Genomic DNA, 25,299 nt, shown 5'->3' on the forward strand with positions numbered 1-25,299 from the left:
TTAACGAACCAAAACGAAGCTTTTAATAGTTAAGGGACCAAAACAAAACCAAAAAGTAAGTTAAGGGACCAAAACGAAACTTTTAATAGTTAAGGATCCAAAACGAAACTAAAAAATAAGTTAAGGGACCAAAAGAGTAATTAAGAGTCTAACTTATTTCAAGGAGTTGTCAGCGGTGTTTTGGGTATCAAGGAGGTACAAAAGATGTTCAAAATGAAAATTTGAAATTATTTGAGGGACCATTGGATCAAATAAGCCGTGTTTTTATTGATTTACCCAAACAGGGCCTAAGTAAGAGAACGAGTAGTGAGTGAAGGTGTAAAATAAAATCAGAAAAACACAATTGAAAAGAGAACACAGAACTCGAAGAAGAAGAAAAAAGAAAAGTCTCGAAGAAATGAACGACGGAGGACCAAAACGACAAGGCGGCAGGCCATTACCTCCACCACCAAGAGGTCCGCCTCCTCCATCCTCCCGTCCTCGTCTCGAACCAGTCGATCGTGAAAAGGTACTCTTCTTCTTCCCTAAACCTAAAACCTAAACTTCTTTTATTCCATTCTTGACCTTGTTATTTTTCTCTAATTCCAGACTTGCCCCTTGCTCCTCCGTGTGTTCACTAAGATAGGAAGCCATCATTCAATGGATGATTTTTCAGTTAGAGGGAAAGAACCTAAAGATGAAGTTCAGATTTATACATGGAAAGATGCTACTCTCAGAGAATTAACCGATCTTGTATGTATTCTTTCGCAGTGTTTTTATTTTATTGGGTTAATGTAATGTCATTTTACTCCAATTAGAATCATGTGTCAGGCGACAATGTGATATTGTTAGGTTTATTTGGATAAACAACTTAATTTGCACTTTTGCCAAAGTGCTTTTCTATAAGCTATTTCTATAAGCTATCTTGTTGTCGTGTAAGCTAGAAATTGTTTTCATAAGCTTTCCTTGAGAGCTTATGAAAATAAGCCGAAAACATCTTATGAACATGTTATAAGCTGTTTTCATAAGTTTTCCCAAACAGTCTATCACAAGTGTTTATGCCAATAGGTAAGTTCAGATAAGCCAATCCAAACAGGTGCTTAGAGCATATTTGGGATTGTTTTGTAACATTATTATAGATAGGCTTATAGGTTGTTTTGAACTAATTTCAATGTAGGGTGAGTTTGGAATAATTATGTGTTGAATAGGGATATACACTATCAGTGTAAATTAGTTTTACACCGACATATCTTTGAGAAATCATCATATTGTCAAGACAAAATCAGCGTAAAATTAATTTATACTTATAAGTTAAACCACATGTTCCCCTTTTCTCATAGTTTATTCATGGTTTATACGGACTTTTCTTAGAAGCACAAACACTTTTGTAAGCTTGAAGTGTTCAAGTGAGCATAAAAAAATATTCATAAGTTGTTTTCAACTTATTCAGAGCTTAGGAAAATAGCTTGTAGTTTCATGTGAAAACAGTATAATCTTGTTTCATTTTTTATTATAGAAATAGATTATGCATAAGAGCTTATCTTAAGTGCTTATTCAATAAATCATATTGACTTGCGTAAAAAAAAAGCTATTGAGCCGCTGTTGCTCTCGATGCTTTCCTGGATTCCCCATCAATATTGCCACAGAAGCTCACTTTGTAACTGCATTGTGAATTTTAATAATAATAATTACTGCAATAATACTAGATTCTCATTGGACGTCAGCGTAAAACTAGTTTAGAGGGACATTGTATATTTGTATGTCTCCTTTTCTCATTTTACAGGTGTAAGTGTTTGAGATTATGATGTTTGCATTAGTTGTTTTCAGCTTACCTGAGAGATTAGGAAATTAGCTTGTAGTTCATGTTAAAATAATATAAATGTGTCTCATCTCCGATTATAGAAATGGATTATGTATAATCGCTTGATCAATTTGTTTACGCAAACACACCTTTAGCTTTTAGTTTATTTAGCTTTTTGGTTACTTGCTGCTTTTTGGTTTATTTTGCTGTTAGTAAGCCATGCTTTTGGCAATGCCCTGACATAAGTTGAAAACAATTTATGTTTAATGCTCTTCTAAGATAATATCTTCCTTCTGTTTTATTGATGATCATAAGAGTTTTATATTGTTTATTTATTTTGTTTTCTGTATTCAACAATTTTTCCATGAAATGATGTTCGAGTCTTTGAGCCTTCGAAAACAAAGGAATAAAGTGAAAATAAGATTAAGTTTTTCAAATTATTAGTCAGAATAGGAAATGAAAAAGTAGGAAATGGAGCCTAATTGAAATTCCATTATATTTTTTTTTGTTTTTGGATGGAGTGATTATGCTTTTCAAAATTTCTTTTTAGCTTATACTTGGTTTTGATGTATATTTTGTATAGGTCAAAGAAGTGGCTCCTGCTGCAAGAAGAAGAAATGCAAAGCTCTCTTTTGCTTTTGTGTTTCCTGATAAAAATGGCCGTTTCAAAGTTCAAGAGGTAAATCTCCTCTCTATGTGGCTCCTGCTTATATAATAACTTTACCTTTATTTTAAATGCCATGTGTTGTGTTTTGGTTTTTTTGGGGTGAGTTGTTTACAATCATGATTTTGTGTCCACCAATGACTCGTCAAATTGGTTTAATTGCGAAATAAATACCACGTCATAGATAATCTGTGCATTACTTGGGAGCATGGAGTATTATATTGAGGTTTTTGTGGTCTCCACAACCGTGTCGTGACTGCATTAGCAGCTTCTGTCCGCAATTTTCTGCCTGTCAATTTCAATGTTATCGCAAGTCCAATATAAAATCTTTTGACTACTCCGTATTATTGTTGGGCCCTCCGACACATATAATATTTATGGTGGGATTCTACACTTAACTAGTCTTTTACCCAGTGGAACAGAACAGAGCATTAGTCGAATGTGTTGTGAACATATACACAAGCTTAATATCACTTCAAGATTCATATATTGTTGGGGTTGTTTATTTTCATTTCATGAATTTTATTTAATAAGCTAATAGTCGCACAAGCACAAGTAGTTTATAATATATATGCAGAATCATTTGTCTGAGAACTGATTTAAACATGTTAAAAAGGAAGGAAACCTGCAAGAAAGTGAAACTTTTGTCTCTTATTTTGTTGTTTAAACTAAAGTTAACATCTTTAAGTTGTTTTTACCCATTTTGTACTAGTTTGAAAACTTCATTTTTAGTTCTTGCAAAGTGGAATGCACTTACCGGTACTGTAGTCGAGTATCATTCTGGCTCTCCACCCCTTTAGCACCTTACTGATAACCCTAAGTGAGGGATCCACTTTAAGGGAAAACAAGAATGTTTTTGCTATTATTCGGAAAATTGCACTTGAGACTTTGATCATATGCATGAACAAATACAACAAATTATGAATTTCTTTAATGTATTATTGTGAACCACTTTTGAAGTGTTGAATCTCATTGAGAAATCTCTAAAACTGCCATCCATCTTACTTGCTAACTCACTGGGATGCTTTAAAAGAATAAGTATGAAAAATAGTCAAACAGAGTAACTGTTTTCTTCCCCACCCCTTACCCCAAAGCATTGAAACCCCCTGTCCCCTATGGCAACATTTGGTTACTGTTAATATAGTGATCTGAAGCCAAATGTATATGCTGTAAAAAGTCTTTAATGTATTGTTGATGGATCTCCATATTTCCAAAAAGTTATTCCTATCTTTCGTCGTAAGTAGCAATCATGTTGAATCAATCTAATATCCTATCTTTGCTGCTTGATTTGCACTATGAAGGTGGGCAAGACATTGTCTTATGGAACTGGAAGATTAGACGACGGCAAGGCTTTAGCTGATCTTGGTTTTGAGGTAAAGAATTATTCTTCATGCATTTATGCTTGCATTTCACAAATTCTTTTGCTGACTTTGTTTTTCAATGCGCAGATTGGTGATTACTTGGATGTGGCTATTCTGTAGTTTATGTCTATCAGTCTATGTAACTTTGTTGTGCTTTGGCCTACTCTTGTGTGATGATGATGGTATTCAAACAGTCTATTTTTTAGTTAAAGACTTTATAGAATGTTTAGTTATTAATGTCACAACTTTAAAATGAGATGAGAATAGTTTTACCTCTTAAAACGCCTATTTTCATTATTACGCTCTCTTCCCTGTATTTTTGTTCACGTTAAGTCAAGTTTAATGATAGCTAATAAATCTAATAAGCAATATGTGGTGTGCATTTTAAGGTTATTTAGCATTTCAAAAGCAGGATTTACCAGGTTAGTCTATAAAAAAGAAGTCCATAATAATTAGGCAATGAGAATAGGTCCCGTTAATGTTTTGTTAATTTGCCGAGTTCAAACCGTTAATTAGTTGACGTGTTTTTGTAAGTGAGCGAATTCACCATTTTTTGAAGACCAAGGTGACATGAAAATGCATATATACCTAATATAAATGGGATAAGTAGTTTAGAATGTCCTCCATTCAAACTACTGCGATATGTTTTAAATTTTTATAAATATACAAACTTTCATTTTTAGTCTTTCTGAATTTTTTATTTAAACTTTGGTCTCCCTAAATTTTACGCAATCAAATTTAGTCCCTTGTTACGATTCAAACTTGTGACCCCCTTTCATCATTTAACAAAACCAATCCAGCTATCCATCCTTGCAATAGTTAAAATTATTAAAGTTAAGATATTGTCAATGAATGTCATTAAAAAAAGTCACTTTGAACATGCCGAATGAACTTTTGTTAAAAAAAGGACTAGAATTAGTAATAAAAAATTTAGAATGACTAAAGTTTTAATAAATAAAAACAGCTAAATCTCATTTCAATAATAGGAACAACAATTCATTAAAAAAACATATCATATGCATTTTAAAAGGAGTATATTTTGATTTATTTATAACAATTTTTTGAGTGTTGTATATGTTAAAAAGTTTATAAATAAATACGATAATATACATATAGAGGGAAATTATGCTTACATATAGAGACAAATAAAATATTAATTAAAAATAAAGAGTATATATTATTTTTAAGAAGTATATAAATTAAAAAGTGTAAAAACACTCGTTTACAATCATTATCTTATTGAATAAAATCAATAGGAACAATCAAGTCATAAAAAATTGGTGGAGAGAATGTGAGTTAGAGAACCTAGCACTCGTCATAAAAAAAAATAAAAAATCTTCCGGTGTGGCGTATTAATAGCAGCTAATCCAATTTAAATCAGCAATCAAGTCAAAAACAGTCCACATAATCTTACTTGCCGACGACCAACGACGTCGTTTCCTCCTTCAGCGCCGTTATCTGATTACGAAATCCCAACACTGTAGACATTTAATTACTTAAAATAATCCCTCACATGATTAATGACCATAGAAAACGATAGAAATTGCAAGAAAATCAAAATACTGAAAAAAGAAAGTGTCAGAAACAACACAGAATATCCTCGCTCTGAATCATCCATTTCTTTCTCAGTCTCACATTTTCATTTTTTTTGGGAACTTCGAATTCAAGAACAGTGTGTTTTTGCTACACTGTTTGGATGAGAAACCCTAACTACTTCAACCGTTCATCACTTTCAAGTTCGATCTCTCTCTCTCTCTCTCTCTGTTTGTTTCTCTCTCTCTCTCTCTCACTGTGTAGATTTTCTCTCTCTCAATTTTTCTCTTGTTTTGCAGGTTTTTGATACGTAATGCCGCCAAAGCGAGGGGTTTCCTTCGCTAAGAGCGGAAGCAAAGGAATTCGTTTTCCTATTTTGAGTTTCGTTCTTCTATGTGTTCTTACGCCGGTTGTTTTCTTCTTCGGTCGAGGTTTTCACGTTACTGGTTAGTTCATTACTTTTTTCGCACACGAACACTAATCACGGCACTTTTGAATTAAGAGAATCACATAATTGAATGTAATCACGTGTTTATGTAGTGTCATTATGCTTTCAATCAGAAGTCTCGGTGCTACATACTACTTTTGATTTTTATTTTTTGTTAATGTTTTTTTATTGAGTATGATTATGGAGTATTCTTAGACATTTATGATTTTTGGAAGTGTTATTGTATTTAATTGTTGCTGTATTGGGAATTTAGATGAAGGAACGGTTATTAAGAGAATATAAGGTAATTATCGATAAATTGTTAGCGTTGTTGACGTCACTATTTTTACTCGGATAGGAAAAAGGCTGTATTGCCGATACTACCGTTATTTAACAATAGTTTGTACTAAATAGCGTATCGTAACAATTGCAATTTGTTCAAATTCCACTACGGTATAGTGCTTAGTAGCGCTGCTATAGCCACTATTTAATCACAATGTTTTAAGTCTTCAATTTTTGCCAGGGATGGATTTTCTAGGTAGTATTGACAGTGCTAAACTTCCTTTTCAAGTGTCGCCCATAGATTTTTCTTTAGCATTTTCCTAATACACTTCCATTTTACAATCCATATAATGTGGTACACCGAAATTGATGTAGTCATGTATGGGAAAAAAAGCCTTTCTTTATTGATATTCCTTGAAAGGTAATTTCTTAGTTAGTTAGTTAGTAAGTCATTTAGTTATGCACGCAAGATTGGAGGCTATAAATAATAGAAAGGAGATCACGCGTGGTATCTTTGGTTTTGTGAGGAAATTGGAGTGGGTGAGCACCAAGTCTTTTGAATATATAGACTGTAATAGTTTTATCAATGAATAGACGACACCAATGCTTATTAAAATTTTTGTTAAATATGAATCTTTGCTGAAAATGGATTGGGAATGACTCCAACATTTGATGGGAAGGAGGCTTATCGGTGGCTCATCCTAGTACATAAGCATTTTCATTTTGTAGCCATTAGAATCTCGAGGGAATAAAGGTATTGTATGTGGTGGCCTTAAAAGGAGGAGAAGAATCAGAATGCATCTTGAGAAGAAGGCAGTGCTGAAGAGATTTGAATCTGAGGTTTGACTTTGTCTTCAAGATTTTGGATCTAAGTTGCAAGTGGGGGCAAAGTTCAAGATGAGAGCCAGGAATAAGTGATGGGGGGTAAAAACTAAGAAAGACAAGAAACAACATTTGGAAAGCAAACAAACTTGGAACTAAAGACAACCCAAGAAGTGAAAAAATAATCTTCAGAACCTCTCAACATCAAGGGTCAATAATTACAAAGCATAAGGAAACACATACCTCTCAATATCAAGGGTCAAGAATTAGAAAACATAATGAAACACAAAGCAGTGAAGGTGGTGGAGAACAATATGAGTTAGAAAGACTACGGTCGACGCTAGACACAGGATAGACAGAGAGAAGGAACTGACAGAAGCAGGTAATGGAGCGAAAGGTGTTGCCATGGGTCGTGCAATGGTGGAAAAGAGATGGGAGAACAAAGCCCAATTATATTTTTTGTGGGGCCTAGTAGAAGCATCCAAGGACGTTGGTGTGGTCACAAAGGTTAGGACGTTGAAAAGGGAAGAACCATCGATGATCTAGAAGGAGGTTCCTGAATGGGATAGATGCACCGTCGTCTCCACTTGAACTGTCGAACTCAAGCTTTACTTTGAAGAGTTATTCAAAAATGGTGAAGCTATAACTCTTGAACATGTCGATCAAGCCTCCTCCGCCAGATACTTGTACCGGCAGGGTGGGCGTGGCTGTGTGACTCTGGTGGAAGAATCAGGGGGGTTGGTGCATTGCCGTTTTACAACTTCGAGGTTGAAGTTTCTACTTTCGAGACAAGAGTGATCGCATGCGTGGGGCCAGTTTGTTGTCCCGTTGGGCACAAACAAAAAGCAGAGGGTATTCTCGGTGAAGGAAGAATTGGCCAAGCCCAAATTAATGTGAAACTTATGTTTTAGCTAATAAAATCCTTCTTTGTTAGGCCCATGGTTGTTGCATGAAAAATATAATTTAACTTGTCCACAGAGGGTACACCAAAGGTAAGCAAGCAGTTAGCATCTCTATTGTTGAATGACAATTAATTGGGGGTGGAGACCGAAATTCAGGGTGAAAACATAAAGGGACAAAAGATCACATCCAATGGAATAGCAGCTGTCACTGAGTTTAGCAATAGGATTTTGCCGCGGCATGGTGGCAAACTTGCATATTTGTTGGCTTTGCAGTCGATGGGACTGATAGATACGGCCCATCATTAACAAGATTGGCTGTGCAACTCTAGAACCTCTGAGAGACATTAAGCTGCCACCACAAAAACCTTCAAATTGAAGTCCTAATAATAAGGGCATATCCTAAATGCGCATTTCACAAGAGGAGATGAGGGCTTTGGTGAGCCCATGTATTCATCATGTTCACTTTGAAGATAAGGTGAAAGGGGATATTAAGTATTGATCTCTTAGGTAGTTAATTAGGGGTGTGTGATGAGAAGCTACAAATTACTTCCCTTACCAGCACATCTGTAGGTCTTTACACCTGCTGATATTATCAAAGGCGAGATTCTACACCTTCTCACAATAGACGCCACCATATATACTTTGTTTTACTTCTAATTAAACAAAAGTCATTTGGTTTTAAAGCTTTTCCTTAATATTTAAAGATTATCCTTAAATTTGACAATATATTATGCTTATATTTATTTGATGTGCTTGATGTAATATGAAAACATGTGGATAAGAATAAATCTGTGAAAAATACCCCAAATTGAAAAGCCCCCTTTATTGGATCCCCTGTTAAGCCCCATATTTAGGCCCCCTTAACATGTGGGCTTGGCCCCAAATTTTAGGCCCCCTAAAGTTGACAGCTCTAGATAAGGAGCAAATTTTATTGTTGCTTGTTGGGGTTTTGTGCTGTTGGAACTTCTGTGATGGCATAAAATTTGTGCATCAGTGAAATAAGAATTGAAATATTTTGTCTATTCTCTGACCAGAATATCACTTATGTTGTTCCAAGTGGGTAAGTAAGGAGTTTGGTTCCTCTTTAGCAAGGTCTTGGGTCTAAGTCTTCTGAATTGAAAAAAAAAATAGTTTTATCCTTTTAAGTGAGTTCACTTGACTTGACTGCTATTAGCCGGGATCCAGTGTGATATTTGGATAGTATAAAACATAAACACGCACAAGAATTGAACAGGGAGCCTTGGTGCAACAATTAAAGTTACTATTATGTGTCTAGAGGTCGCAACTTTGTGTTGTGACATTAGACTCTTGCAAGTGTAAGGTAAAGGCTGTCTAGAATAAACCTACAGTGGGTCCATTCCTGGATTCTTCCATGGTAGGAGCTTTATAGAACAGATTGCCTTTTCTTCTCTATGTTGTAGAATTGATGGTCAAGAGGCTTTGTCAGTCCTCATTTGGTAATAGACTGTTGAATTTGAGAAATGAAATGGTGTAGAATGTCGCTGACTTGAAATGTGCTTCATCTATCTTCTAGTTTCTTCTGTCTATTTCACTTCAATGAGAAAGAGAAAAACAACTTCTCTACAAGTGTTATCAAATAGCGGTGTTATAGCATTGTAGTGTAGCGAAAATTGAAAGAGTCGCCATCACTCTGTGATAAGCTAATTCAGTACAAAGTGTTTTCAAATAGTGGTGTTATAGTATTGTAGTGTAACGAAATTCGAACAAACTGCTATTTACTGTGACTGCAATTGACACAACACAATTGCTATGTATTTCTTTACATGCATATTTATTAGTTTAAGCCGGTCTACTTACTTGAAATGCATTGTGCAGATCAAGATGATATTTCAGCTGTTGCAAATAGACAGGTAGCTTGTTTTGTGCGATATTGGCTATGTAACTAAATAATGGATATGAGATTATTTTTTGTTTGACTTGAAATAACTGTTGACTGCAGCCAGCTGCCAAATGGAGAGAATGGCGTGCGTTGCAAGACCTTAAATCAACTTTTTCGAAAGAGGCAAGCTGAGGCTTATAAACAGTTGATCCATATTTAACATTTACTTTTTTCACGTAAGATTTTTCTAATTAATATTATATTTTAGGTTTTCGATGTTATTGTATCCAGCACAGATGATATGGGGCCTTTGAGTCTTGACAATTTTAGAAAAAATATGTCTGCGTCATGGAGAGTTGTTGGATTAGAGACTTCAAATGCTGCCTATGAGGTTTGGATTGATGTGCTTCTGCATGGAAATTTTATTTCCTGTATTTAAAAGAATTTAAAAGAAGTATAAAAAGCCATTATTGTTTTATTGCCTCCAAATGTTAATTCATGTTTGATTTTTTAATTAAAGGTAAAGAAACCAACAACACACGTTACACAAGAAAAACCAAAGGTGAAGGAAGGAAGATCTTCAGGTGGTATCACACTCTATACTGTATAATATGCATGTGTTGTTGCTTAATTTACACTCCAACTATTTTTTTGTGCAGAGGGTCTTACTCACTGGACTGATAGCCCTACACGACAAGTCCGAAGGGTGAGCATCATTTTGTGACATTTTCTTGTTAGAACTTGCATTTGGCTTGTTTGAACACACCTTCCTTATGTTAGTGATAGTTTGCATTGTAGCTCATTTTAGTTTTTATTTTTTACAACAACAAAGGAAAAAGTAAGGGCCCGTGTTTCATGTTTACATTTTCACTTCAACTAAAAGACATAAGAGATATAGCTCTAGTATTTTCCTCACTATTTGATTTTACAATTTTTGAAAAGAATTTAACATTTTCAGAAATTTTGAAAATGCTAAAACTGTTTTCATTGGTTCTAACACTACATTCCTCCAAGATAGTCTTCCGTCTTCTCTCATAAAAAATGTTTATTACGTGAATTTTCCATCTCTTTGAATCTTTGAAAATTTAAAACTGAAAATATTTCAGAAAGCAAACATGACTTATGTTTTCCACCTCAAATGATATTAGCTTTTAGCTAAAAATAACCTTTTGTTCATAGTACATTTTAGACATGTTAGAATTTTATAATTTTCTTTAGAGTATTTTATTCTCTTTTGGTAAATTTAGCCTGAAACGTAATTTTCTCCAACATGATTGAAAATATTCTCATTCTTACTGAATTGTGGCATGTCTGAGACACACAACTTGTTTTTCCAATTGCCAAGCATTGACAGCGATGTTCTGTTTAAACCAAACATTGTGTTTCGACTTTTGAGTGTTTTTCATTTTGGGAATGGGATTTTTCATGTTCTTCATAACTATTTTCTGCAGAAATTAATAGAAAAAAGGCAGGAAAAGCGTGCTGCTGAGTTGGTAAAGATGGACAATGAAGTAATCGTAAAACTTGAAAATGAAGCTATTGAACGTTCAAGATCTGTTGAGTCAGCCGTACTGGGTAAATACAGCATTTGGAGGAAAGAAATTGAGAATGAAAATGCTGATTCTTCTGTTCGGTTTATGCGGGACCAGATCATTATGGCTAGGGTATATGTGAGTATCGCACAGATGAACAACAAGCTTGAACTGTTGCAAGAGCTGCAGTCTAGGCTCAAAGAGAGTCAACATGCTTTAGGTGATGCAATTGCTGATTCAGATCTTCATCACAGGTTCGAATTATGTGGTATTCATTCACTTTTTGTATGCCTTTTTCTGAATTTGCTGCTTAACTAATTTCGTGTAATTATCTTTAGTACACGTCAAGAAATAAAGGCTATGGGCCAAGTTCTGTCAAAGGCACGGGGGCAATTGTATGACAGCAAGTTGGTCACTGGAAAATTGAGAGCAATGCTACAGACAGCTGATGAGCAAGTTAGGAACTTGAAGAAACAAAGCACATTCCTCAGTCAGTTGGCTGCTAAGACCATACCAAGTGGAATTCATTGCTTATCTATGCGCCTCACAATAGATTACTACCTCCTTCCTCCTGAAAAAAGGAAGTTCCCTAGGAGCGAGAACTTGGAGAATCCCAGTCTTTATCATTATGCACTATTTTCAGACAATGTCTTGGCTGCATCCGTCGTTGTCAACTCAGCTGTTACAAATGCAAAGGTGACTAAGATGATCTATTTACGAAACCGATGTTCCGTGGCATTATTTCCTTTTATAGACAGTGAATAATTTGTTCCTCGACTGTAGGATTTGAATATCTTTCACGTGTACTCCATATATGATTTGAGAAAATATTACATCATTAAACCAACCCTCACTGTCTTTATGTTCTTGTGTTCAATGTTGCAGGATCCTTCAAAGTATGTTTTCCACCTTGTTACTGATAAACTCAATTTTGGAGCCATGAACATGTGGTTTCTTTTGAACCCTCCTGGAAAAGCTACAATCCATGTTCAAAATGTAGATGATTTTAAGTGGTTGAACTCATCCTACTGCCCTGTATTGCGGCAGCTTGAATCTGCAAAAATGAAAGAGTATTATTTCAAGGCAGGCCATCCAACCACTCTTTCTTCTGGTGCTTCCAATATGAAATATAGAAACCCAAAATATCTCTCGATGCTCAACCATCTTAGATTCTATCTTCCAGAAGTTTATCCTAAATTAGATAAAATCCTTTTTCTTGATGATGACATCGTTGTTCAGAAGGATTTGACAGGATTATGGGAAGTTGATCTTCAGGGGAAAGTAAATGGTGCAGTTGAAACATGTGGTGAAAGCTTTCACCGATTTGACAAATATCTTAACTTTTCAAATCCACATATTGCAAGAAACTTTGATCCAAATGCTTGTGGTTGGGCATATGGCATGAACATATTTGATCTGAAGGAGTGGAAAAAGAAGGATATCACTGGCATATATCACAAATGGCAAAATATGGTGAGCTTTTGATTATAGCAATTGTCTGCATCATAGTGTCTATTCATCACAATTAGATTAGTATGACAAATCTTTCACTGACATAGCTTTTTTTAATCTGATTTTAGAATGAAGACAGGGTGCTTTGGAAGCTGGGGACATTACCTCCAGGACTAATGACATTCTATGGGCTGACACATCCACTAAATAAATCGTGGCATGTCCTTGGTTTGGGTTACAGTCCAACTGTAGATCGATCAATGATAGAGAATGCAGCAGTTGTACACTACAATGGTAATATGAAGCCGTGGCTAGCAATTGCCATGACAAAGTATCGGTCTTACTGGACTAAATATGTTAAATACAATCATTCCTATCTGCAGAAATGCAAGTTACATGAATAGTCAGAATAGTTATCTCTTTCTTCTCCAGCATCCCCCATTTTCTTTCATCTTTCTGGCATGGCTATTTCAACTAGTGTCTTGCTTAGAATGATGGCAGTGTCTTGAACCTAGAAGGAAAGGAGTCAATGCATGCTCGATGTTTACCTCCAACATCATTCTTTTCCACATTGATTCTTGCTTTGAATTCATTTAATTTGTTGACACATTCTCTCCTATTTGAAACAAGGTTAAGAAGTAGTTACCTTGTTTACCATAAAACTCCTCATTGTACAATATTCTGATCTGATGCTCAGACAGGACTTGAAATTAAATATCATATTTCTATATTCTTTGAGAAAACATAACTTTCTTGTTCAGTTTTTAGAGCTTATCTGTTTCTTTATATGCCTGTACTACTGACTCTCATCGGTAAAATCATGGATTTTCCAGGAGATGCTTTTCTGGTTATTTTCTGTTCTTTTTCCTTTTATCTTTTGCTTTAGATGCTCTTATATATGTTCAGACCTTAATAAATTTTAATATATGGTCCTGCACACTTAAACACATATTAACATATCCAATTGTTGTTCAATACTTTGTTATCATCAAAACTTCAGTGACATTGTACAAATTCAATTTTGTTCCAACATTATCCCGATATTTTATTTGTCCTTTTTGAAGATGTCGGTGGATGTCTAGAAGCAGATTGTCAACATCCAGAGGAAGTTCCTTTAGGGGGTGCCAATGGTGTCTGTAAGATCCCTTGGGTGAGTTAACTGGTGGTCTGTAAACCGAAGAGTGAGTGCGGCCCTGGTCTTAGATATCCCAGCCTTGTTAAGTTGTCCCTTATGGGCAAGTGGCTTTGGCTTCTCCTCTCAGATAGGGATGCTTTGTGGCGGGAGTCCGCTCTTGCCAGGTATGGTAGAGAGGGTACCTCAAACCATTTGGGTGGGCATCTTAAGGGTTGTAAAACTGCTTCGAGTTGGTGGAAACATGTTTCTCTTTTTAGGGTCTTTATTCGAAGAGGAGGATAACTATGCTTGGAGTCATGATCCTAAGGGTCTTTTTTCTGTAAAGTTTGGTTATCTTTTTCTCCTTAGGAGAGGGAAAAAATGGGGGCGTTGGTATTTCTCTTGATCACTTCCCCTATTCGTGTTTGAAAATCTTGGGCACCTCTTAAGGTTAAGGTGTTTTCTTGGCAGTTGCTTCAGGACAGATTGCCAACCCATCATAATCATTTTCTTAGGAGAGTGACCTCTAACTCTAGGACAAACCTTGTGTGCCTTTTGTGGTGTTTCTCCTGAGTCAGGTTCTCATCTCTTTGATACATGTCATTTCTTTAGTTGTGGAGGTAGAATCAATTCTACACGTCTAAAATCAATTTGATCTCTGTTAAGAGTAAAGTCAAACATATTTATAATGAAAGTGATAAATTAGTGATGTGATAAAGAAAATGGTAGGGAGAAAATAAGATGTCAAAAGGACGTTGAAAAATTAACGATGGATAAATATCATTGTTATAAAACTTATTTCAAACATCCATTACCGCACTACCCTGAGACTAGCCAGTTCAATATCATGTTTTACCAAAATTAAACTATAAATTCAGCCGTGAAAAATATTCAAAGTTTCTAACATTTGAGATTATACTTTTGGATTTAAATACAGGGACCCTATAAATAGACTAAAAGTACATTTCAGCCGTAAATTAAAAAACAAATCAACTTTCATGTTACTTTAAACAAATATTATGCATTTATGCTTAGATAAGTAGATACTATATTGTGTTCAGTCACTTTCTATCCGATTTTGCTGCTTGAATTGACAAAGCGTTTTTCTTTGCTTTGCAGCCAATCTCAAATGAGAGAGAATCGCTTGTCCCCCACTCTCTTGTGGTAGAGCACTCAATCAATCTTTCAATGATAAAATACATTAAAAATAATCATATTCAAAGTTCAAAGCATTTTGGAAAAAAAGGATGCCAAGTGACTGGAGTTCGTGAAATCTTGACTTATAGAAAAAAGATTCAACAATGTGAAGAAAATAATCAAATAGAGAAGGGATAGAGTTATAGAATATGATCTTGACCCAAAAAAAAGAGAATTAAATAGAGAAAAGAAATAAAACATAGGAGTCTCCCATCAAATGATTACTAGAGAGAAAATAATATGCTTAAACATGATAGTTTTTATTACGTAAAAAGATAATCTAATAAAAATCATCAAAATTCATACAAAAATTGTAGATTTTTTTTATTTTATATCCAAATATTCATACAAAACAATTTCTACAAACATTTCTAGATGCAAAGTCATTAATAATTGCTACACTTTCAATTTAAAAATAAAATTATTTTGGGATTAATGGACTATTTTATTTTATTTTGGGACCCAAATTTTAGACTATTTTTTTTTGGGTCTAGGATGGTCGCCTTCCTTGCCCTGCCTCTTATACAATCCTGACATTATTACACCTGAATAAGATTAAGCGAATTTTTTCTTAAGTCAAATAAAGAATACGCAAGTCTTGAAGATATCAAACTTAGTCAAAGGTCAATAGAACTCGACAATGAGGCACACAATCTACGTTCCATGTTGATAACGCCACTAACCGCAAAGATCGATGAGCAAGGAAACATGTTTTAAGAAAGGTTGCACACATTGGACCTTGTCAACGGATCACGCCTAAAAAATGAAAGCTGTCAATCTAATATCCGAGAAAGACTAATGCACTGCCACTACCCGTGCAAATATCCGAGAAAGGCTAAACATTGTACGCCATGTCGTTTGGTTATTAGGAATAATTTTGTCCATAAATACTCATCTTGTACAATCTTATAGCTATTTTGTTTTTTTTGTTTGAGAACATATAGCTACGTATAATCCAAGCTGCATTAATGATATGTATACCCTACAAATGATTTATAGTTTTTCTTTCGAATTCTTTTAGACGTATTGAGGATTTAAGATGGCTTGTCGTCGTTTCTGTTGTGTTTGTTTACATTTGAGTTTATATGAATCTTGTGTGATTTTAATACCAACACTAATTCATAAATTAACATTAACTTATTGAATTGAGTTTTTTGTTTCTATTTTAACTTAAAAATAGAGTTTTGATTTTCACCCAAAATAAAAAAAGAGTTTTGATTAAAAAACCCACGGAGAAGCGATTTTTTTATTCTATAACTTAGAGACTAGAAAGACTTAGACAGTAATCATATGTTTATTTTTTAATGTATAGTAATTCAATATAACTAGAGTTCCATCAAGTGTAATAATTTAATCAAACTTAAGTCATTCTAATCTGTGCCTTTAGGGCATAACTTGTGTCCTTTTAGGGCACAAGTCAAGGAGTTTAAAATGGATTTTTTTTTTATATTAAATATATTATTTTTAAAATATTGAATGCATAATTTCAAAAAAGAAAACTTCTACGTTTAATTTTTTAATTTATGTATCAAGGACATACGTTAGCTTTTCTCAGTAAACTTTACAAATTCAATAACAGTTTGAAGTTTCAGTCATTTAATTTCCTCATTAAAAATTACATGAACATCATTACCAATTTTGGTACATTCAAGATCCTTTGTAGATGAACAATTCGAGCAAACCTTGCTAAAAAACAAACACTTTGCTAAGATTAATGACTCATAGGAATGCAGTGTCCAACTCATTGCTATAGTGACATTTTTTGTCCAAAAGGTTATATATAAAATCAAACCAAACTATAGCCCAACCCTAGTCGGTTAGTTTTGAAGTTGTGTGCAGCAATGTCAATATCACCTATAAAATAACCAATTCGTTTATAGGATATCTTATCATTTTAGATTCACATTTTGTTTTTGTTTCTTTGACAATAACATTTTAGATTCACATGATGTTGCATTCATTTTGAATTTTTACGTGAAAGAGTAATGTCAGAGAAAACAACACGTTTTCAGAGGCAAATCATATTTAATCTAAATAGAGTTTTGACATGTAGTCTTCTAATAAAAACAAAATAATTATTTAAAATTATATGAATATTTTCATAACTATAATTCTAGTTTAAATGAACTTTGCTTAACCATCAATTATTTTTATGGACCCTACTTACATATATAAGTCCATATAAAAAAGGATGAGAAGATAACAACTAACAAACATAACTAAACTAACTATTAACAACCATAACCAATTTCATAACTATTAATAAACTTATATTTGATAAATCTTAAATAAACGAAAATTAAATTTGTAAGTTTTATTTTTATCTAAATTTTTATTTTCTATTAAATATAACATTTTAAGATTATATACATTAATGTGTTCAACTTAATTACTAGTAAATTTGTTTTTTTTTAGGGATAGTAAATTTGATTTATAAATGGCCAAGATACATGTTCAATCAATCTTATGTATTATTTTTCCATTCTATTTTATTATGTGTGTTGGAAAGTAATTTCTATGATTTATGTCTTTTTTTTTTTAACAAACTAAAATGAGATATTATAAACAACAATGATTTTCCCCACACAAGGTGTGCAAAGGGAAAACCAATCAAGAGTATTTACAAAGTCAAAGTGTCATAATTAAGAAGGCACCACCAAAACTGGCAAAGAAGATTACACATGGACATTCATACAAAGTAGCGGATGCTTTCACCAGTCATGATAACTATAACTAAATGTCACCTGTTTTGCTTTCAACCATAAGAAAGAATTTAATTTAACCTTGTCAATGAGAATAGAAGGATTAGAAACCACATTTTGGAATACACGGTTGTTCATTTTCTTCCATAACACCCAAACCGAAGCAAACCAAATAATTCTTAGGAATAAATGAGTAGTTCTAGGTAAACCTGCCATATTAGTAAACTGTTGGAAATGATGTCGGAGCTCACCAGGTTGAACCGAAGAAATACCCAACCAGAGCCATACCTGAGACCAAAGAGAACTGAAAATATCGCAATCCAAAAACAAATGTCTAGCTGTTTTAATTTCGAATGCCTGCATCCAGTGGCGGAGCTAGAAAAAATATCGGGGGTGGGCCAACAAAATATACTCTAATATATAAAATATAAATTTTTCAGTTGAAATAAACGCTAAGCACAAAGTTTAATCAAAAAAGTAAACTACATACCTTAGGAAATTAAAATAAGTCGTTACGTGATCCAACTAACTTGAAATCATCAATAACTGACTCAGAACTAATACTTGCACTAATTTCCCTTTCGATATAAACTGTCATGGTATCATTTAGAAACCCACTTCCCATCTTGTTTCTCAACCTAGTCTTGATAATATTCATTGCTGAAAAAGATCTCTCAGTTGTGGCTGTAGAAACTGGAAGAGTCATGATAAGGCGGAGTAGTCTATCAATCAAGAAGTAAATTTTATTCCTCTCAGTTGCAACCAAACACGAGCATAATTCTTGAATAGTTGATAAATTCTTCAAACATGGTTCTTTGCGGGCATCAACAATGAATTGCTCGAGTTGATAACACAAGTGAATCTTCTCTTGATCATTGAAATCCATGGGATAGTATTTATCAACAAGAGTGCAAATAGTATCAACATCAAAAGCTTTATAACTATCCTTAGGAGTCAAAGCACAACTTAGAGTTAACAAATCCATTGCCTCCTCACTAAATCTACTATTCAACTCTTGTAATTGTTTATCAATGGTAGTAAAAAATATTTCAACTCTAAAATAGTGCTCTATTGTTACCTGGTTCTCTTCGAGACGAGAGCGTCCAAATCTTGTTGTTGAATGCAAATCATCGAGATCAGGAATCTCAATAGCATGTCTTACACAAAAATATCTCACATTAGCAAGTAATTTATCCCAACCATCTTCTCTCAATTGTTGAATAAGAGTTTTTGTGTTACGAACCAGAAACATAGCATTAACTACATCTTGAGCTTGTAGTTGCAAGGCTTGACAAAGCACATTTGTTATCCCCATAATTTCTTTCATCAACATGATTTGCTGGAAATGTCCGTATTGGGGAACGCTTTCCAGGATCACGTTCTAAAGAATTCAAAAAATCACCCGCGTTATGCAATTCTTCAATTCTTTGAACATCAACAGGTTGAGTCATATGAGTTATGTCTTCTTCAATTCTTGGAACTTTAATAGGTTGAGATGGAGGAGTCATTCCTTGTTCATCTCTTTCACTCTCACAAGCTCTCTTCTTATAAAAATGATCAAGTGTTACACTCTTCTTCTTCTTAACTTTTCTGTTTTCAAAAAAATAAATAATTCAATAAGTCAAATAATTCCATAAGTCCATAATTCTATAAGTCAAAATCACTTATGCTTCAAAAGTTTAATTGAAAACAATTAGAACATATTCATTGCAAATAACACATTGGCACATTGCTACTGCCATAGAAAAACATTCATTTATGAACAAAATGTTGCTACTACCATAGAAAAACATTGCTACTGCCATAGAAAAACATTGCTACTACCAATAATATGAACAAAATGTGGGTGGGCCGTGATAACATTGCTACTGCCAATCTGCCATAACAAGAGAAGAGAATCACATAACAAATGCAAGGTTGCTCAAGATGTGCATAACAACAAAAATATGAAAACATTGCAGTTTCAAAATTCAATTATCAAATACCAACAATCAACAAACAAGAACAACAAATAAGAAAATTAATTAACATTCAAACTTAGTAATAATAGCAATCATCAATCAAAAATTATCAAACAACAACCAATCTTAGTAGCAAACAACAACAAACAAACACCTTTAAATTCTAAAATCAAAAAGAAAATCAACAATAGTCAACAAATTACCTTTCCATTTGGATAGGAAAAACAGAGTGAAAAGAAAAAGGGTTTTTGTTTGATCTTTTTTGAATGAGAGAGAAGGGAGTGCCGGCGGTCGGAAGGGGAAGAAGTGCCGGCGGTCACGCGGTCGGAAGGGGAAGAAGTGCGGCGGTCGCGCGGCGGAAGGGGAAGAAGTGTGGCGGTCGCGCTTCAAAGAATGAGAAGAAGTGTGTGCTGTAACAGAGGAAGTGGAAGGGGAAAAGTCTGAAGTGAGAATGCTGTGGGTCACTTGGAAAAACAAAATAAGCTGAGGGTATTTTCGTAATTTCCCAATATTTGGGGGTGGGCCATGGCCCACCTCAGCCCATACAAGCCTCCGCCTCCGCCTGCATCCAAAAACACACACCCACCATATTATCTGATTGAATGACACACCGCCGCACCAAGTTGTCTTTAGTAGGCAATCTATTACGAAGGAGGTGTCACACAAACATAAACACCTTTGAAGGAATATGCTGATGCCAGACGTCGTCAACAAAAAAATTTGGTCAAGAGAGAACACAAAAAATAAACTTAAACAATTATCTTCACTATCCGGTCAATAGTTTAAGAAAAAAAATACTTTTTAGATTTATGGAACAATTGATGTATCTAGTCTATTAGACTAAATACATCAGTTATTAAATAAATATAAAAAGTGTTTATTGCTTATAATAGTGACCAAGTAGTGTACTACTATGTTCATAATTATAAGTCAATTTAGAGGAAAGACAATATCCTTAGATATAAGTCTTATTTCAAATTGGATTAAATAAAGTTTTTAATACATATAAATATATCAAATTTTATTTTTAGACCTCATTACAAAAATGACATTTTTATCTTGAACGTTTGAAAATGAACAACTACTATATATTTAATTAATTTTATGTTAAAAGATGTTAATTTGTGAATGAAATAAAATTTAATAAGGTTTTAAACATGCATATAAAAAGTCATTTAAAATACTTAAGGATGTTGAGACAAATTTAAATTTAACAGGGACTAAAACTTCATATTAAAAATTTTTATAAAGACTAAAACATGATATGTCACTTGTTTCTGAGGACTAAAACAAAATTTGATATATTTATAGTGATCAAAAACTTATTTAAATATTTCAAAACAATAGATGATAAAAAATGTGAAAAAGTTATATTAATAGATACAAAAAGTTAGTTTAAAAATTGTCGTGACTTTCGAGCAAGCCTACAATGTCAAAAATTAAGGTTCTAGTATGTCAAAATTTCCTATTTATGATTGGAATAACAATGTCAATCATTAGCCTAATTATAATTGGAACAGCAGGTTGGATAAATTCTTAATGGAATCAATCATGTTTATCTAAATTTCTAATAAAAATCATTTGATTCCGAAGACACAAAAGTGCAACTTACTTTTTATCGTAAGGTTGTACATTTACGTAATATACATGCATATATAATAATAATAATATAGTTGATAGAGAATTACAATAAAGTGGAAGAATGAGGACAACTAAAAATGCTTTATTAGTGACAAAAAAACATGATTACACATCAAGCATTATTTATTCCTAGAGGAATATATATATCGTTTCATTTCCTCCATTTGCATAATTAGTATTATTCCAACACTAACAACACTTAAACACTAATTTCAGAGTTGGCCCTATTCTTTGGTGTTTTCTATTATCTTCTTCCCCCATTCAAAAGCACACCCTCTTTTCACTTTATGTGATGTCATCTTCCTTAAGTTAAAAAAAATCAAGTTTAAAATTTAAAAGTTTTTTGCAATATGACAAAAGTGGGGGCACCTCTAATTAGTTGAGTTGTTTCTCTTGTAGCCACCTTGAAAAAGCATCTAGGGTTCTTTCATCAGCCCTGTAATGTTTTTGAGTAAATTCAAGTAAACTTGGCCATGTAAAGTTTGGATATATCATTGGATTCTCCTTGTTAATTAGTTCCTTTGGAGGAGTGACAATTTTTTCTTCATTTGGACATAGAAAAAATGCTAGTGATTTTCTCACTATTGTGTCATTTACAACTGCTCTATGTAAACAACTCTTGAATATCCCATTTGATAGCGCCTGAAACATAAATCACAACATATTACTAATACATATAATTTTATTGCATGCATAACCATAAACAACTACTAATGAATTAGTTCACTTGGTAATAATTGCTCAAGAAAGAGGAGTACTAGCAAGACGTACTCTAACACTTACTTTTTTATTGAACAATTAAGAGAACGAAAACATGCAGATCTCAAATTTAAAAATGAGCCCACATAAAGTAATGAAATCCACGTGTATTTCATCGAATAAGTGAATGTAAATAAATAACTTAATATTTTCTTATTGTCTATAGGGTGTTTTATTATTTTTAGGACATTATGACAATGAACATAGCATAGAATCAACATTTTAATTATGAATTTGGTATGTGGAATTTGAAAACGTTGTAAGTATGTGAACCATACCATAAATGTGTCACCAATGTTGACCACAAAGGCATCTTCTTTCGGAACAATTGAGTGCCATATTCCATCAACAAGCACTTGAAGACCCTCAACTTGATCTTGGTGGAGAATGGTTAAGGAAGTAGGGTCACAATGGGGTCCAGTTCCTAAAGCTAAATCAGGATTTTTGCATGGTGGATAGTAGTTCAATCTCATTACTGAGTCATTTGCTTCAAAAAAATGTCTAAAATATTCTTTGTCAACTCCTAGACTCATCCCAAGAAGTTCCATGATTCCAAGAGAGAGATTGCTCATAGCTTCACAATAGTCTTGGTATACACTCCTACCACAAGAAAACAAATTAAATATTTTTTCCATACATTATATCAAAGATAAGTAGAAGTTGTTTTTTATAAGTTTATCGTAATAAAAATTACTTAATTAAAAAAATATCCATTAAAAAGTGATTTGAAGAGAAGCCACTCAAATCATCTCTCTATTTGAAGCAATACGGTATTTGCTCCCAAATGGAGCATATGTTAAAGGAATTCAAATTAAAATATAGGCTAAATTATGATTTTAATCCCTTAACTATTTAATTAGTATCACTTTGGTCCTTTAATTAAAATTTAATTTATTTTGGTTTCTTAACTTCTCTCCGTTACACATTTTGATCCTTTCCGTTAGTTTTAATTCAAAAATGTTAGATTTTCTTCTGAAATTTTTCTTGAATTTTTCTTGTTGAAGGTCGATGGATATGATATGAAGATGAAGAAGAGGAGAAGAAGATGAAGAAAACCTAACGTTTTTGAATTAAAACTAAAAAAAATGACCAAAATGTGTAAGGAGAGAGTTAAGATACCAAAATAAATCAGATTTTAATTAAGGGACCAAAACGATACTAATTAAATAGTTAAGGGACCAAAAATACAATTTAGCCTAAAATATATTGTGTAAAAAAATCAAAGTAGAAATATATATCTAAAAAGTTGTGCATCCATTCAACTTTATTCAAGTTTTTTTTTTTTAATTTTATTTTATAATAAAATTTTTTTACTTTTGAATTCCTTAACTTGTACCCTAGCAAGATCTTTTTTTTATAAAAAAAAGTTGTAATAAATAATACATAAAGACTCCTAAAGTGATTATTTTTATTTAAAAAAAGTGTTTTTTTAACTCTTAATTTTATTAAAGAGAATGATATATAATTGTTTGTGATCTGTTATTGCAGCTATATGATAGATAAAGCTTGTTTTTGTAAAACAAGCATTTTTAGTGAAAGAGTAGAAAAATAAATAGCTTTTGAAAAAAACTTTTTAAAGTTTAGAAACTAAAAAAGAAAACTCCATTTTGTCTTACCCAAATTGCCTGAAATCTTCTCCCATGACATTTACAAAATAGTCCTCCACAGTTCTGCATGACTTATCATCTGAGTAACGAAAAGAAAGTGTTTCCTTCCAAGGAAGTTTGGAAGAAAATCTTCCAATGAAACTATTAGCATAACCACAATGTTCTCCAACCTTCCTTTGAGCTTTTTGTTTCTCACAGAGTTGCATGCAGAAGAAATCATCTACAAGCTTATGAGCTTGAGCTAATAGTTTTTTATCAACTCCATGGTTAACAACAAGGAAAAAACCATGCTTCTTGCATGCATCATTCACCTGTGAACAAGCATTTGAAATAGCTTTTGGATCACCAGAGAGAAAGGCTTTTAAGTCAATTGGTGGAACTTGAAGTTTTGGTGGTGTAAGACATGGTTTTTCATGCTCAGGCCATATGAACTCTGAGGGTATGTTAGTAACTTGACATGGTAGAAAAGATGTATCATGACATTGTTTTTCTTTGGTATTTGGGGGTGCAAATAGCATTGAAGGGTTAAGGATATGCATGTTTGTGTTGATGGTGGTAAATATTTTGTGGAATGCAATTTATGTAGTAGGAGATAAGGAGAGTGTGAAGTGAAATATGAGAGAAAATAAATTAAAGATGTGTGAGTGAATGAGAAATAAGACAAAGGAAGATGTTAATTAATAATAAAGGTGGTGAAATGAAGTGTGTAGAAAGGCCAAGAGAGTTCATTGGGGAAGTCGGGGAACAGAATATGAGCATCTTATAATATATAGTTTGTTTTTCTTTTTTTGATAAAATTGTTCCAATTTCTATCTCTATCAATGTCGTGTTTATAGAAGGTGTCGATTATATATTGGTAGATAATACGTGTCAATGTTCAAATCATACAAGTGGTGTGTGCATGTATAACATTCTCCTTGTTTACCAAAACAATATTAATAATATGACATTCCCCTTAGCTAAGAAAAGTTGCTTCACTTTTGAAAAAAATAGTGCATTCAAACATGCATTAATGGCCTAGTAGTTGGCATGAGATCTTCGAGTGTGCTCTTCTCAAGGTTTCAGGTTCGATTTTTTTTGAAGTCAATTTTGGTGGCAAGTTTATACAGAGCTTTGCTCTGACATAGAACGGAGTCCCCGCAAGTGAGTGGTAGAATTGGTTCCCTCAAATTAATCAGTTCTTAAATCAGATACCGAATTTTGAAAAAAAAACATACATTAATGAGAGAGAATTTATGAATGTAGCAAAAACGTGTCAATGGAATGGGAAAAACTTAATTTCAAGTCTAACTACATGTAATATTCTTGCTTGGTATATGTTTGGATACAAAAAGTGCTAGGGAAAAAACAAATGATCCAGCATAAGACACGCATTTTTTTTTATTAAATTAAGTGATGTAATGTATGAATTAGGAAAAGTAAATGGAATAATAACAAGGTTATTTAATATTATCTTGGGGATTAGAACCTCTAGCACAAAAGATTAAATCTAAACTGAGGAACAACACAAATTTTCTTGTCGAATCCGTTTGCATGTCAAAATATGTTGATATGCTAAAAACAGGAAATATAAAAGTTGCCTATGATTGGTGTTGGATCACCAAGTTATACTATAAGACTTTCGCATGGATTAAAGAGGTAATCACGTAACTAAATCTAAGCTTCTTCTAAAATCTTAAGATTTTTGACATATGGAGCTCTCTTATTTAATATTTTTATTTTC

At 33.2% G+C, this 25,299-nt stretch overlaps 5 protein-coding genes across 5 annotated transcripts; 2 read left to right on the top strand and 3 right to left on the bottom strand.

Annotated features, from left to right (window-relative positions):
• Positions 1-319: 319 nt before the first annotated feature.
• LOC25500995 (histone deacetylase complex subunit SAP18) lies at positions 320-4,105 on the top strand. The gene is made up of 5 exons (XM_013589535.3): positions 320-508; positions 589-732; positions 2,364-2,459; positions 3,746-3,817; positions 3,893-4,105. Exons 1-5 carry the CDS (start codon positions 398-400, stop codon positions 3,923-3,925), a joined length of 456 nt encoding a protein of 151 aa, XP_013444989.1. The 5' UTR covers positions 320-397; the 3' UTR covers positions 3,926-4,105.
• Positions 4,106-5,213: 1,108 nt separating this feature from the next.
• On the top strand, positions 5,214-13,355 carry LOC25500997 (polygalacturonate 4-alpha-galacturonosyltransferase). The gene is made up of 11 exons (XM_024773296.2): positions 5,214-5,541; positions 5,638-5,784; positions 9,608-9,642; positions 9,732-9,794; positions 9,880-10,002; positions 10,132-10,195; positions 10,271-10,317; positions 11,063-11,397; positions 11,482-11,839; positions 12,029-12,616; positions 12,724-13,355. The coding sequence occupies exons 2-11, from the start codon at positions 5,652-5,654 to the stop codon at positions 12,997-12,999; spliced, it is 2,022 nt and encodes a 673-aa protein (XP_024629064.1). The 5' UTR covers positions 5,214-5,541; positions 5,638-5,651; the 3' UTR covers positions 13,000-13,355.
• Positions 13,356-17,472: 4,117 nt separating this feature from the next.
• LOC112417064 (uncharacterized) lies at positions 17,473-20,162 on the bottom strand. Its single transcript, XM_024771820.2, has 2 exons — positions 19,773-20,162; positions 17,473-19,198 (listed from the first exon to the last, which is right to left on the bottom strand). The coding sequence occupies exons 1-2, from the start codon at positions 19,778-19,780 to the stop codon at positions 18,865-18,867; spliced, it is 342 nt and encodes a 113-aa protein (XP_024627588.2). The 5' UTR covers positions 19,781-20,162; the 3' UTR covers positions 17,473-18,864.
• LOC112417317 (uncharacterized) lies at positions 18,108-18,860 on the bottom strand. The gene has a single exon (XM_024772875.1). The coding sequence runs from the start codon at positions 18,858-18,860 to the stop codon at positions 18,108-18,110; it is 753 nt and encodes a 250-aa protein (XP_024628643.1).
• Positions 20,163-21,272: 1,110 nt separating the features above from the next.
• On the bottom strand, positions 21,273-24,317 carry LOC25500998 (gibberellin 20 oxidase 2). The gene is made up of 3 exons (XM_013589538.3): positions 23,586-24,317; positions 22,248-22,569; positions 21,273-21,852 (listed from the first exon to the last, which is right to left on the bottom strand). Exons 1-3 carry the CDS (start codon positions 24,113-24,115, stop codon positions 21,586-21,588), a joined length of 1,119 nt encoding a protein of 372 aa, XP_013444992.1. The 5' UTR covers positions 24,116-24,317; the 3' UTR covers positions 21,273-21,585.
• Positions 24,318-25,299: the final 982 nt, after the last annotated feature.

This window comes from Medicago truncatula, chromosome 8 (genome assembly GCF_003473485.1).
Source record: "Medicago truncatula cultivar Jemalong A17 chromosome 8, MtrunA17r5.0-ANR, whole genome shotgun sequence".
NCBI classification, from domain to species: domain Eukaryota; kingdom Viridiplantae; phylum Streptophyta; class Magnoliopsida; order Fabales; family Fabaceae; genus Medicago; species Medicago truncatula.